General features: G+C 38.5%; 2 protein-coding genes across 2 annotated transcripts in view; one reads left to right on the top strand and one right to left on the bottom strand.

The window, feature by feature from the left end:
- Positions 1–5,576: 5,576 nt before the first annotated feature.
- LONP2 (lon peptidase 2, peroxisomal) overlaps positions 5,577–15,152 on the bottom strand; it is a 122,925-nt gene continuing 113,349 nt past the window's right edge. Inside the window, exons 13-15 of the mRNA XM_012788995.3 lie at positions 13,540–13,747; positions 12,943–13,133; positions 5,577–9,414 (exon numbers count right to left, since the gene is read on the bottom strand). Coding sequence (XP_012644449.1) covers positions 9,193–9,414; positions 12,943–13,133; positions 13,540–13,747 — 621 coding nt within the window. The 3' untranslated portion in view covers positions 5,577–9,192. The remainder of the gene's footprint in view (positions 9,415–12,942; positions 13,134–13,539; positions 13,748–15,152) is intronic.
- On the top strand, positions 9,414–12,945 carry LOC142862600 (DNA-directed RNA polymerases I and III subunit RPAC2-like). Its single transcript, XM_075995614.1, is given in 2 exon segments — positions 9,414–10,963; positions 10,966–12,945. Coding segments are annotated over 2 exon segments (396 nt in total). The 5' UTR covers positions 9,414–10,857; the 3' UTR covers positions 11,256–12,945.

Below are 15,152 nucleotides of genomic sequence, written 5' to 3'. Positions count from 1 at the left end.
AGAGGTTAGGGAATAAATTGATTTTTATAAATACTGAAAAAAAATCAGGCTTTTTTCTTTTTTCAAAATCTTAGACAAATCACGTTAAAAATTTGTTCTTGTATTTATTGGTTTTGCAAAAGAAGGCATCGTCATGCACAGTATTTGTAATTAAAAAACAAATCATTTGTTTAAAAAAGGCAGTTTGCAAAAAAGGTATGTTTTTGGTCTTTTATAATTCTCATTAAAAGGATATCTGGCAAATTCAAAAAATCTTCATGTGTCTGCTTTAGCTCTGAGTTTGAAATCCAAAGTTATTTTGCTGTTCCATTCTGTACTTTTTATGTAGCAGAAAGCAGTGTGCTGGCATTTTGAAGTGTGGTAATTTTTTTATTCTAAAGCACAGCAGCAGACTTGGGTTATATCACCTCTGGGCTACAGAGTCTTATTTTTTCCTCCCTCTTGCCCACATTTTGATTCTTACAACTGTCAGGAGAGTGACTAATTAAAATGCTAACCCCTTTTTCACTCTCTTAAAAAAAAAAGCCCAATAAAAATGAAGTTTATTTAGTATTTCATAGCCCTGTGGCCTTGGCTCTGCATCCAGACTTCCAAGCTGTGTGGTGTGACCTTGGAATCCAGTTCCTAATGTGTAGAGTTGGGGTAAATTACGGACCTCAAAACATTAAATGAGGTACAAGTTACCCAGAACAGTGCTTTGTAAACAGTATCCAAAAAATGGTAGCTACTATTATGCCTTTAGCACCATACAGTTAACCGTTGCTAATTACCTTGGGGCACATGGTAAAGTTCTAAAATTGTATTCTGAATGGCCAAAGATAATTGTGTGCGTGGTTTTTATGGGTACATTAAGCTTAGAAAGTCAATGAAAATTTATGTGGACTTCCCCCTTATCCTACCACCAATTCTGGATAACAGAGTTTATGTTTCTGTTAATCATTTTCAGGAAAGAAACCTTAGTAGTCTCTTCCCTACATAAGCATAATTTTTTGAATTGGTTATAACTTGTGTGTTCAGCCATTTTTATGGTGAATAGTTCAACCACAAATTTATATCCAGGTCTATTTCTGTTACCAAGTGTACTTAGAAAAACCAACTTATATTCTTTGTTTCATATACACATTGAGTATATTTGTGGAGGCATATCATTTTGTAGTTTTAACACTTAAAAAATATTTTTTGATTATGAAATTTATGCGTTTCATGTTGACTTTGGAAGTTACAAGATGGCACAACACAATAGGCCTTCTATAATCTTACTATCCATTCAGATACACTTAACATTTTATTTTCCAGTCTTTAATGTGTATGTATGTGTACTTTTACAGGTATTAGGTTATTAAGTATGAAAGTCAGTTTCACAGTTGGTATCTCTGACATTTCACTCTGACACTTCTTGTTTTGTTTTTATTGTGAAGGTACATCCTTACTCTTCCAAATGGGTGGTTTGGCTTGTGATTATCTTTCACATTTTAAGAGCAATTTTTGTGAAACCATGGATAAGTAAAATTTTTTTTAATGTAAGTTCTGTTGTGGAACCTGTGCTGCACAGACAGTCTGAAATATCAATGAAAGGATGTGGCTAATCAACGCACAGTATGTCAGTGGTTTCAGAAGTTTCGTTCTGGTGATTTTAATCTTGGAAATGAGCCACGTGGGTGACAGAGACCAAGGTGGATAATGATGAGCTGAAAGCTGTAGTGGAAGTGAATCTGTCTCAACCTACGTGTGAATTAGCAGCAAGGTTGAACGTTAATATTCCAATAATATTGGACCATTCTAAAATCTTTAAGGTAAAGAAGCTAGATAGATGGACAGGTACCGCTTGAAGAAGAGAAATTGTCTTGAAGCTTGACTTTTGCTGTCACAACATAAAGGCGAAGCATTTCTATGCTGTATTGTTATATATGATGAAAAGTGGATTCTTTTTGACAATTGCAAGTGTTCTACACAATAGCTGGATAAAGATCAAGTGTGAAACACAGTCCAAAACTGAACATTCATCAAAAAAAGCTAATGGTGTCTGTTTGGTGGTCCAGCGCTGGTATTACCTATACAGTTTCATGAAACCTAGTCAATCAAGTATATTGGATGTCTACTGCAACCAGTTGGATGAAATGATGATGATGCTTGAGATTAAGCAGCTGAGATTGGTCAATAGAGGCAGGCCAATCCTCTCGCAAGACTACGTGCCACAGAAAACAATGCTGCTCAAACTACAGAGGCTGGACTTGGAAACTCCCTGTCATCTACCATACTTACCAGACCTTGAATCAACTGACTACCACTTCTATGCTTTGGACCACTTCTTGCAAGGAAAAATATTCAATTCTCAACAAGCTGTGGAAAACACCTTTTGTGCTTTTGTCACCACTCACCCTCCAGGCTTCTTCTCTGCTGGCATAAACAAGCTACTGTTAAGATGCCAAAACTTTGATTAATTGTACTGCTGCTTGTTTGAGAGATAATAAACTTTTGATTTGCAATCAGACATTTCAAATTTAATGACCAATATTTTTGAAAAGGATTAGGACTATGTAGTTATATAACTGTTTCACCATACAACATGATCTGAGCATTTTAACACTTTAATCTTGGAAAAACACAATTTTTGGTAATTTGTGAGGATTCACTGTAATTTTAGCCAGTTTCCTGTTGGATAGTTAATTGGTCTAGGTAAATTTTTTCTGGTTACTTATAAATAACCTGTGAACATTTCTATATGTTTTCTGATTATATTCTTGGGATTCTTTTTTAAGATCTTAATACTTTTATCATTGCTTTCTGGAGAAGGTTCCAGAGGACACTTAAGAGTAATGTGCTCAAGAGAGTTGCCTTTAAAAAGGAGAAAGAAAACAATTTTAAAAAGCAGTGTGGCCGGGCGTGGTGGCTCACGCCTGTAATCCTAGCACTTTGGGAGGCCGAGGCGGGCGGATTGCTCAAGGTCAGGAGTTCGAAACCAGCCTGAGCGAGACCCCGTCTCTACCAAAAATAGAAAGAAATTAATTGACCAACTAAAAATATATATACAAAAAATTAGCCGGGCATGGTGGCGCATGCCTGTAGTCCCAGCTACTCGGGAGGCTGAGGCAGTAGGATCCCTGAGCCCCGGAGATTGAGGTTGCTGTGAGCCAGGCTGACGCCACGGCACTCACTCTAGCCTGGGCAACAAAGTGAGACTCTGTCTCAAAAAAAAAAAAGGCAGTGTGAAGGGTTTTCCATGTCAACATCATATTGCTAATAATTTATAAAGAAATTAGTGTAGTAAATTTTGTTTATAAATTAGTTTGACAATAAGGTTGACGTTTTAATAATTTGTATTTAAGTCTTCATATTCTTGGCCTATAGGAATGAGATGTGTATTCACATTTGGTCTATTTGAGTTTGATTTATGGGATATAACTCTTGTTCTTAAATTGCTTTTGTTACAACAAGTACTTTCTCCATAATGCCCTTGCCCCTTCCTTTTGGTGTTTTCTTCCAGGAGCCTCTATGTGGGGTGGGGGTAAGCGGCACTCTTCACGTTTGCTTTTCTGTTTTAACTTCAATTTGTCCTGTTGCACCATGGGCCAGTTGAGTACGTCAGTCTTCACTATGGAACAGTTTTTCCTTTACACTGTGAGTGACTTTTTATTGTAATATGTATGACTTTCTCTTTAAGGCCCACATTCAGATTTCAAACTTACCTGAGTGGCTGTATTTATTAGCTCACGAAAAATAATAATGTCCTCTCCCTCAACAAGAGTTGTTCATATTCAGGAACATCTGCAGTGATTCTGCTAAGGGTAGAATTTTGTTTATTCACAATAAAGACAGGAAGAATTGGTAAATAATCAAAATTTTAAAAATCATGGGGGCCAGTCTGTGACTGCTGCATTAGAATAGACAAGAGTAAGATCAGAACACAATAGGGTGAATATAAAAGATTACATGGGTCAGGCGTGGTGGCCTGTAATGCCTGTAATCCCAGCACTTTGGGAGGCTGAAGTGAGAGGACTGCTTGAGGCCCAGAGTTCCAGGCCCCACCTCTACAAAATATTAAATTAGCCTGGTGTGGGGGCAAACTCCTGTAATCCCTGCTACTGGGGACGCTGATGTGGGAGGATTGCCTGAGCCCATACATTGGAGGCTGCAGCGAGCTATGATCGCACCACTGCATTCCAGCCTGGCTGACACTGTGAGACCCTGTTTCTTTCTTTTTTTTTTTTTTAAGTTTTAGTGCTTACGATCTTAAGCTCTATTACCAAAAGAAATTCAAACTTACCTAAAAATGGCATCATCCAAACAAAATTGTTTCTTATCAAGCACCTAACTAAAATTTGGTGTCTAGCAGAGTAGGCTGTAGATTCTAACTGCCTGGGTTGAATTTTGACCATACATCTATTGACTTTTAATTAACTTGTCAGTTCTGGTCCCTCCTCTAAAGGGTATGGTATCTATTGCGTAAGGGAATGCGAAAGGCTAAATGTGCTATAAAGTGCTTATTTTTGCACCTGGCACTGTATGTTGAGTAACTTGCTGAACCAGCTATATTCCCTATCCTCATACAGATCTAAGAAATTTCTTTGATAAATTCATTTTATTATACATGCAATTTTCGTAAGGCCTTTCTAAATTCTGAAAACCATAACTGGTTTGCAGATACTAATACCTGCAATGGTAGGAAAGAATACTTGGTTTTGTAAAGTCACATTTTGATAGACTTGCAGTGTCATGTAAGCTGAGGATTTAGCTTAAAAGGTTTGTTTCTATTGCCTAGAAATGTGCTGACAATATGTTGAGTTGAATACTTAAAATTTTTTAATATAAGATTCTTTATTGGGTCCCCATTTTTAATATATTGAATTTTCTTTAGTTCGTTAAGTACAAACTATAGTATGTTCCAAATAAGTGAATTTTTTTGGGAAGTAAAAGCTTTTCCTAGAGGCCGGGTGCGGTGGCTCACGCCTGTAATCCTAGCACTCTGGGAGGCCGAGGCGGGTGGATTGCTCGAGGTCAGGAGTTCGAAACCAGCCTGAGCAAGAGCGAGACCCCGTCTCTACTATAAATAGAAAGAAATTAATTGGCTAACTAATATATAGAGAAAAAATTAGCTGGGCATGGTGGTGCATGCTGTAGTCCCAGCTACTTGGGAGGCTGAGGCAGGAGGATTGCTTGAGCCCAGGAGTTTGAGGTTGCTGTGAGCTAGGCTGACGCCACGGCACTCACTCTAGCCTAGGCAACAAAGTGAGACTCTGTCTCAAAAAAAAACAAAACAAACAAAACATCTCAGTGGCCATTCACTGGATTTGCTTGTTGTCTATTCAGATCCTTTTAATATTTTCTTCCTGTTTTGGTGTTTTTTTTTTTTTTTAATGTGCAATTTTCATTGCAGGATTAGGATCCACAAAAATTAACATTAATATTGGACCATAAATCATCAAATTGGATAATGACTGTAGTCTGAATTTTTTTAAGGTGCTAGGGGCTCCAGTACAATGTCTTACTTTGGCTGAGATAATGTGAGCTTTTTTTTACTTCATTATAAAAACTAAAATTACTTGATGTTTATAGCTAATAATCCCAGTTAAAATAAATTTTGGATTTGGAAAGGGAGTTGGCAGACATTAACACTATTAACATGTTAAAATTAAACATTAATATTCTTTGTAGATTTGCATCCACTCTCATAATAGTAAAATTTACCTCATTTTAGTAGCTCATAAAGGAAGATACCACTAAGTCAGCCCCCTTCACCGTCTGCAGCTGATTACCTGACATAGTTGATTTTGGTAAGCGAAAATGTCACCAGACACCTAGTACTGACTAGAAGGTCTTGGTGGTAGACATCACTAGCCACCTTAAAACTATGGTCACAGATTTATCAATTGATGTTAGATATTTTAGGAATAATAGATGGCATTTTTCACTGTATTTGAATATAGGTGATCAAGTGACTGAGGATCCCTCCTCTGATGGCACAGTTCATGGTAAGATTCAAACTGAGGGACCAAGAAAGGGACAGCCAAGTAAAAGCATGTATGCCTTAACGTTTACAGTATAAAATTTCTTGATAAACAAGTCACTTGAAACTTTGTTTTAGTTTTAACACTTTAAGAGTTTTAAAAGCCTGTGTATAAAAGAGCACGTGGAATACTGGCTAAATACAAATATCCCAAGGTCTTAACCCTAGGCCTACTGAATTAGAGTTAATCTGCATTTTTAGTAAAAAAAAAAAAAGCTGATTGTGATACAAGGGGTCTTTGCGTAACATTTTCAAAAGAATGCTAGAAAAAGATGCTTAACATCACTACCTATTAGGGGAGATCAAATCAAAATACTATGTAACACCCACTTTGAGGGCCATTATCAAAAAAACAACAGAGGTGTTGGCAAGGATGTGGAGAAAGGGGAACGTTCGTGCACTGCTGATGGGAATGTTAAATGGTGCAGCTGGGAAACATCTCAAAAAGTTAAACAGTTATGTTGTCTTGAGTTGTCTGCTGCTATAACAAAACAGCTGAGACTGGGTAATTTACAAAGAACAGAAATTTCTCAACAGTTCTGGAGTCTGAAGTCCAAGGTCAAGATGCTGGCAGATTTGGTCTCTATTGAGGGCCCAGTTTCTGCTTCCAAGGTGGCACCTTGTTGCTTTGTCTCATATGATGGAAGAGCAAAAAGGAGGTGGCTCGTTCCCCTGGGCACTAAACCAGTTCATGAGGGCAGAACTCTTATGGCCTAATCTCACCTCCTAAAGGACCCTACTTAATATCACATTGGTGATTAAGGTTCAACACATGAGTTCAGACCATAGCATACGATCTAGCAGTTTCACTTCTGGGTATGTACCCAAAAGAAGTGAAAAGGGATGTGAGGAGCTATTTGTACACCCATCTTCATAGCAACATTATTTTTAATACTCAAGAGGTGGGAACAACCAACAGATGAATGAATGAACAAAATGTGGCATAGGTATACAATGTAGTATTTTTTGGCCATAAAAAATTCTGACACATGCTACAACATGGATAAACCTTGACAACTTGCTAAGGCATGCCAGACACAAATGGACAACTATTGTATAATTTCACTTACATGAAAGCAAATTCACAGAGACAAACTAGAATAGTGGTTACCAGGGTCTGGGGTGAGGGTGGAATTGGGGAGTTACTTCCCAATGGGTACAGAATTTTAGTTTGTGCTGACTAAAAAGATAGGTGTTCACATTGGCAACACTGAATGTAATTGATGCCCCTGAATTAATTTACACATTTAAAAATAGTACATTTTATGTATATTTTGCCCCTTAAAAACAGGTGAAAAAGGAAGAGTGTAGATGTCAACCAACTTCTCCCTTCCCTAAAAAAAAAACAAAAACCAAACAATGCTGAAATAATAAAGGTCATACTGTGAAATGTCACACACAGTGAGGGAAGTAGCCAGGTTTTCTCAGTAGGCTCCTGGAAAAAGCAAAGGCATGCTTAAAGCAAGGACAGAAATGCCCAAATGCTTACGGACGAGCACAAGGGTGCATGTTCCAGACTCTAGAGGAAGAATACAGATAACCACAAGCTTTAAAAATGTTCTTTGTTGCTACTCTGTTTTAGAGTGGAACAGGGCAGAGCAATTTGGGTGAGGATTAGCTCCCTCTGGTCGCTGAAAATGACTTAACAGTTATAGTTTAGTTTTTTACTTCCCTGTAAATGACTGAGTAGAGATGATAGTAGTTGATAAGATAGTTAATGGAATGTTTTCAAATATCATGATGTTCCTTCTCTGTAATTGTGCCGTAACTAGTGCTAGGTCTGGACTTTTCTTCCCAGAACACACTCAGATTTTATTAGCAGGTCTGAGGCACAGTATTTTGGGTAACTTGCAGACCTCATTTTTACTGAGGAAATTCGAAAATATCTTTACATATCTGTTCTTACATATATTTTGTATCATAAGATTCTAAAGTCTGGCTGGAATAATAATTAGAAATTGCTTAATATTATTTATTTTAGATAAATAATCCTGGTTAGGCCAGGACTGATGATAGGAAAAAAATATATTTTAGGTTGCATTTTAACTTATTCTTCACAATAACTATTAGGTACTGTTATTTGCATTTCACAGAAGAGGAAAACTAAGATACGGGAAGTTCACACAGCTGGCAAGCAGAAGAGCCCGACTTCATAGCCTGGACTGAGCCACAGAAGAAAACAGGCGTGGGAAGTCTACTGGATTTGGCAATTGCACAGGCAAACAAGAAATAGAAGGCAGGTAGCAGGAGTCAGGATTCCAAGCTTAGGTACCGACCCAGGACAGATGGCTGCGTCCCTCTGGGAACTGGGCCTCTCCGAGCTGTGCTGGCACACGCCACTGCCGGAATCAGATGACCCTGTGCTGAGGGCTGTGTCCCTCCACATAAGGAGGGACCTACATTGGGATGTGTAGCTCTTATCATAGGGTTCACTTAGCTTAAATGCTTTTATTTTCTGCAAGGACAAGTAGTTGGCTATATATTCATCTTTGCCTAGTTCTCCTTCTAAGTGATTGGTTTCAGGATCCAATAAAGTCTACAGGTGAATCCCGTAAGGTCTAATAGTCGATGCCACTGCCGGGACTTCAGGTTGATTCTGACAGAGTTACGTTATTCTGACTACAAACACTGCTCCTGCAGAGCTTCAGCCGTGTGCCGGGATTATTTCCTTCTCTATTACAGGGTTAAAGCCGTGACCTCTGTGCCACTTAAGAAAACACATCCTCAGCTTTCTAGGCTCTTATGGTGGTCCTTTCAAGTTCTTGAACTTGACTGTGCATCAGAATTACCTGGAAGGCTTCTTAAAACACAGAATTCTCCACTTCTCAACCCTCCAGAGTTTGATTCAGGCGGTCTGCAATAGGGCCTACGAATTTACATTTCTATAATAACAAGTTCCAGGTAATGCAGATGCTTCGTTTTAGTGACTACACTGAGAACCACTGCTCAGGATCTTTCCAGGAATAGTAATGTTTCCACTAAAACAAGAATTCAATTTTTATCAATTTATTAATCTTATATTTCTGTAATAAACACTAGCCACTACTTGAGTGAAGTTCATTATTATTATGATTATGTTTACAAAATAGGGACATTTTGCATACTCCTATTGGTGTGAATAAAATCAACCTTGTCAGTACCTTTTGGCACTTTTATAACTTAAAATTCTAAAAAGTTGAGGTCTGGGCCTACAGTTTGCTATTTAAGAGACCAGGTCTGGTCTTGACGGTAAAGCCACCATCAAAAGCTGCATCAAGAACTTCATCCAGGCAGCTTGCTGTGACAAAGCTTAAATCCTGGCGTACGTTGCCTGGGATTCCCTCAAGGTCTTTTTCATTTCTCCGAGGAATAATGATTTGCTTCAGTCCTGCTCTGTGTGCTGCCAGCACTTTGTCTTTAATTCCACCCACCTGAAGGAGAGAAGAAAGTTTTTAAGAGTAATGAGTACCCTTAAGCTGTAAGAAAGCCCAACCCACCTTTCAGTGAATTTAACCACTACTATTTTAAGACATCCAAACCATTTTCCATTTTGTTATTATAGTATGAGCTAGGAAAGCCACTAAAAAGGTTACTAAGTAGTGACTTAAATTTTTTTGTTTTGATTAGTATCAAATCCTAAAGGAAGGGAATTCTACATTTATCCTAAGTATGAGCACTTTTCTGCCAGTGACTCTTTTTTTTTAAAATATTGTCAAGGTTAACATTTATATTCCATTTTGTAATCACAACTATCTTGTGTTTAGGTTGATTCTGATAGAGTATTACATTATTCTGACCATAAACACTCCTCCTACAGAGCTTCAGTTGTGTGCCAGGATTATTTTCTTCTCTACAGGTGTAAAGCCGTGACCTCTGTGCCACTCAAGAAAACATACCCTTTACTATCTAGGCTCTTGTGGTGGCTTTGAAACACGTCCACAGTGGTCCCTTCAAAGGGTGAATCTATTCCCTTCCTCTTGAGTGTGGACCAGGCTTTGTGACTTGATAAGAAACTGTGGCCTGGCATGGTGGCACATGCCTATAGTTCCAGCTACTTGGGAGGCTGAGGCAGGAGGATCGCTTGAGCCCAGGAGCAGAAGTTGAATCTAGTCTGCAACACAGTGAGACCCCTATCTCTTAGGGGGAAAAAAAAGAAATAGAATGTGTTATGGGAGTGATGTTATATGACTTCCAAGGTTAAGTCATAAAAAATGAGAGCTTCTACCAGGATCTCTCTTGAATCATTTGCCTGGAGGTAGCCAGTTACCACGTTTGAGATCACCAAAGCAGCCTATAGAGAGGAAGCCCAAAAGCTTCCTGCCCCACCAACCAGGACCGATTTGCCAGTCATGTGAGTGAACCACCTTGGAAGCAGATCTTCTAGCCCCTTCAGATGACTGCAACCTGGCTTTTATCTGGATCTTAAAGATGAGAAGACCCTGAGCCAGCTGAAGAACCCAGCTGAGCCTCTCCCGAATTCCTCATTCACAGAAACTTTGATGATAAATACTCTTGTTTTGGGGTAATGTGTTGTAACAAATACAGCTCTAAAGTCGTCCACCTAGATACGTAACCCTTGGAGACAGCCCTCTTGGAACCCTCAACCATTAGCTCCAATCCAGACTGGCTGCTCTCCAGGCCTCCTGCCAGCTGTTGTCCTGCCCACTGACATCCTCTCAGGGTTTTCTTCATGCGCTGAAGGACACCTTCAAAGTATCTTCATGTATAAAATACTTATTTTCACACTTGATAGATAGTAAGACTGTGTGTACAAGACTAGATTTAAAATCATTTTCTGGCTTCTGCACGTTTCACAAGATGAGGCGGAGCCTTGGGTCCACCAGCACCTCCTGAGACCCTGAAACCACCCCGAGATGGAAGAGGACCAGGAGCTGGAGAGAAAAGTATCTGGATTGAAGATCTCAGTGGGTGAAGGCGAGAGGAAGACAGCCCTGGAAACGGTCCAGGCGGCTGGAGCAGATAGTGTGTGGCATTCGTATTGCACGCAGAGGACCATACCCTAGGAAATGCTCTGCGTTACATGATCATGAAGAACCCAGAAGTGGAATTTTGTGGTTACACTACGACGCATCCTTCAGAGAGCAAAATTAATTTACGCATTCAGACTTGGGGTGCTCTTCCAGCTGTTGAGCCATTTCAGAGAGGCCTGACTGAGCTCATGAGTGTCTGCCAACATGTGCTTGACAAGTTTGAGGCCAGCATAAAGGACTATAAGGATCAAAAAGCAAGCAGAAGTGAATCTTCATTTTAGTTCCTTATGCAGCATACAAGGAGGACTGTGCTCTAGGGGATTCTCTTCGTGATCGTGCAGACCCAAAAAAGAAGTTTGTGATTACAGCATGCTCTGTCCTTCGAAAGGTGTGGTTTTAGTTATTGATCCATTATAGTTGTTGGAATCTCTGCAAGAAACTTTGTGTTCTTCTAGTAAATTCCCTTTCATTTGATTTAAAAAAAAAAAAAATTTTCCCTCACAGTTGGAAGGTACTACACATCCAGTGTCAATGATGAGGAAGCTTTATCCTTGGTGACCCCTTTCAATCTGAAGCCACCTTAAATCCTAGGAAATGTTCCATTAGTTCATTATTTCTTGACAATTTGTATATTCCATTTTCCTGTTTGCTAGAGCTCCTGTTAGATGGTGGATCTCCCAGGTTGTTTTTTCAGTATAATTTTTTTCTGAGTAATTCTTTGACCAGTTTTAAAACCATACTTTTAAATTCAATGCCTTGTCTTATCCTCTATTCTTGAATTATGTTTCCTCTAGCCTTAGCAGGTCTTTCTTTTAAATGCTACTGCTTTCCTTCATGTCTCTTGTAAGATTTCTGTTGGGAAAGAAGACTGGCTCTGCCTCCAATTCTGTTTCATGAGCCAGACACTCCTGTCTCCCCAGAAAATGTCTGAACTGTCAAGCTAATTACCCCACTCACTTTTGGGTGTTAGAATTTATTCCCTTTAACAAGAGTTTATGGTCAATAAAGCACCTCTTCATTTCCTTTTAGTAGCATAGCTAGTATAAGCCACTACTATCACTTAAAATGCAAGAGTTCCTGGGGAAGGTGAAGAAAAGTAATCAGCCACTCTTTTTAAGTATAGATCTACAAATATATCATCATAAATATAGTTTAGAATATGACCATATAACCTTCTAACTTAATGGTTGTATTAAAAAACAGGAAAAAGCATTTTTAGTGATCTTAATTAGCAATTCTATGATTTGGTTTCACTATTCATAAAATAAGGTCTTTTTCAGAATAAAGAATATTCCTTTTTTTTCCCCTTATTTTGCTTTGAACATGCCAAAATTTTGTTGTAGACTGGTACTGGTACCTAATAACTTAAAACCTAAATACTCTCTCAAGTTTGGTGCATTTTATCACAGTGTTTTTATAAGCAGTTTAGGATATGGACTGGAACCTCAAGACCCCACATGTATGGAATTTTTTCAAAACTCAGCAATCAGATATGGTTAATTGTTATGAGTTTCCATTCCACAACAGTTGTTTTCCTATAAACCTATCAACTCTAGTAATCTAAGTTTTCTATAGGAGAATAAGAGGTCTCAAAGGAACTTCAAAAGTTAAGAATTAGGCTTAAAGCTTAAAAAGAGCTGCTATCCTATTTTACACGTTATAGATTTAACAATTTATAAGTTATTAATAGAACAAGGCCTGAAATCTTCATGTGAACTGCTGATATTTCTAATGACCATATTGGTATTTTTCCCTTTAGCAAGTCTTAGAAGAGAAAAAAACATGGGCAAAATTATCAGTTTTTCTTTTATTTGATCAGAATTTTAAAATATGCATTAGTTACCAGTATAAAAATTTAATATACATTTAAAACCAAGGTTTTCAAATAAAGAAGGCAAAGCTTATTAAATTAAATTTTAAAATATTTTTAAAAATTGAAAACCATATAAATCAGTTTTTCATACTTACTGGAAGAACAAGACCTCTCAGTGTAATTTCTCCAGTCATGGCTACATCTGAACGTACCAGACGCCCACTAAAAAGTGAGGCAAGACAGGTTACTATGGTAACTCCAGCAGATGGTCCATCTTTCATGACAGCTCCAGCTGGGAAGTGCAGATGGATGTCTGTGTTGTCAAGAAGATCAAAACTTCCAAAAGCTTTAAAAAGGAAAAAAGGATGTTAATGTAGAAAAATTGAATCTGTTTTCTTTTCCTCCTAAAAAAGCAAATCAGACAAAAATGAATGTTTTGGGTAAATGAATCCTTCTAAATATTAATGGATGGTACAATTACAGTGAAGGTCTGGAAGAAAAGTTTCATTCTATTTGAAGGATTAAAAACAAACCTTGTCAATTAGTGTCTAGTTCAGGCACTAGCCAAATAGTACTAAAATGGGAACTAAAATTTCCAGAGGGGTTCAAAAGCAAAGGCTGTGCTTTACTGAATGGTGTAACTGATAATTAAGAGGTGATCTTCATCTTTGCCCCAGAATTGTAAGCTGCCTCCTGGATCGTGATCCACGGGCTCCTCACTCGCGGCTGTGCCCAGCTGCACAGGCACGCACCGTTGGTCAGCTGGTATTTCTTCGCATTGCTGCGCAGCCAGCTGATGGCGAGGTGGGCAGACTCCTTCATGACGTCCCCCAGCTGGCCAGTCAGAGTGAGCTGGCCTTCGCCATCCATCCGACTCGCCTCCACGAACATGATTTCTCCACCCAAGGGAGTCCAAGCCAGACCTATCGCCACCCCTGGCTGACTCAAACGCTGAGATACCTTGAAAGAGAACAGAAAAATGATCGGAGTTAGGTCAACAGGTGCCACAGTATTTCCAGGCTGACTAATCATACTACTCTGCAGGAGTCTGCTTTTCCATAAAAGGACTTAAGATTCTGAGTCACACTTACCACTTACTAGCTGGCTTTCTGCCAGAAGAAATACCTACACTTCTCTTTAGCATTTATCAGAAGCAATTTTACCTTAAAATATGTGTGAATAACCTTGATTTTAAGAGCCAGGTCTAGTTACATATGCCCTAGTTTTCAAGGAATAAACCCAGTAGTTCTATCTCTTTAAGCATTTTTATTCGGCTGCATATTATACACACTCCAGAACCTAACTTCATTTTAGGTAGTCATGAATTTGTTTCAGAAAGGAGAAACTCTTATTAGTACACATTTAAGAAGTGTGAGCTCCAGAGGCCAAGTGTGAAGAGATTTATCACAAACCCTAGATTTTACTTCTCTGCCACTTACCTTTACTTTCTCTGTTACTGCTGCAGAGATACTATAAAATACCACTAGCCTATCCATGGCCTGGCTGCCATTTCAAAATGAACATGGTCATCACCTGAGATTTTGAGCCTGGAGGTTAATAACATCCAAGTCATGAAAACAAATAAAAAATAACAGTTGAAAAACAGTAATATTAACTTTCAGTATACCCTTTGAATTTCCAAATATCCTACACTACAGAAGTTATTCATGTCAGAGGAACTGAGCAAAATATGTCAACCAAGCACTAATCCAAATATGGGATTTTTCTACTGAGAGGTAAGGTTCTTAGTGAGGAAGAGCAGAGTCTATAGCTTTAGTTTGCAAGGCTGGGTTGCTTTTCCAAGGGGCTTGGACAGTGATTTTAAAATTTATTCTAAAATCATGTATGGGATCCACTGAAGCTATTGGGTGCTTATTTTCAGTAGTAAATATAAAAGTCTATTTAAAAAATTTAGAGATGTGGAAGGCCAGACTCCAGCATCAGTTGAGCTAATACAGCATGCATCACAGATCACACTTCCCTCCAGCCTTAGCACCTGCCCTCTTCTATAATGACTTCAGTAGAAAGACACAAAAGAGCAATATGCAAAAGATTAGTATTAATTAACAAAAACACAAACTATTCATAAAACTGTTTACAAAGTTTGTTTTTTCTAATATAAAATCAGTTCTCTGTACCTGGACAACATCTAGTTTGAATGAAAATTTGCCAGGGATTCCTGTTTTGTTTTTTATTGTTGTTTGTTTGCTTTTGAGGTTGGGTCTTGCTATGCTGTCCACACCAATCTCAAACTCCTGGGCTCAAGTGATTCTCCTACCTCAGCCTCCCCAATAACAGGGACTACAGACACATGCCACCACACCTGGCTCTAATTCCTGTTTTGTTTTGTTTTTTTGAGACAGAA

Source organism: Microcebus murinus, chromosome 20, assembly GCF_040939455.1.
Source record: "Microcebus murinus isolate Inina chromosome 20, M.murinus_Inina_mat1.0, whole genome shotgun sequence".
NCBI lineage: Eukaryota > Metazoa > Chordata > Mammalia > Primates > Cheirogaleidae > Microcebus > Microcebus murinus.
Note: the sequence above shows the minus strand (reverse complement) of the source record. Positions and strands in the feature narration are given on the sequence as shown.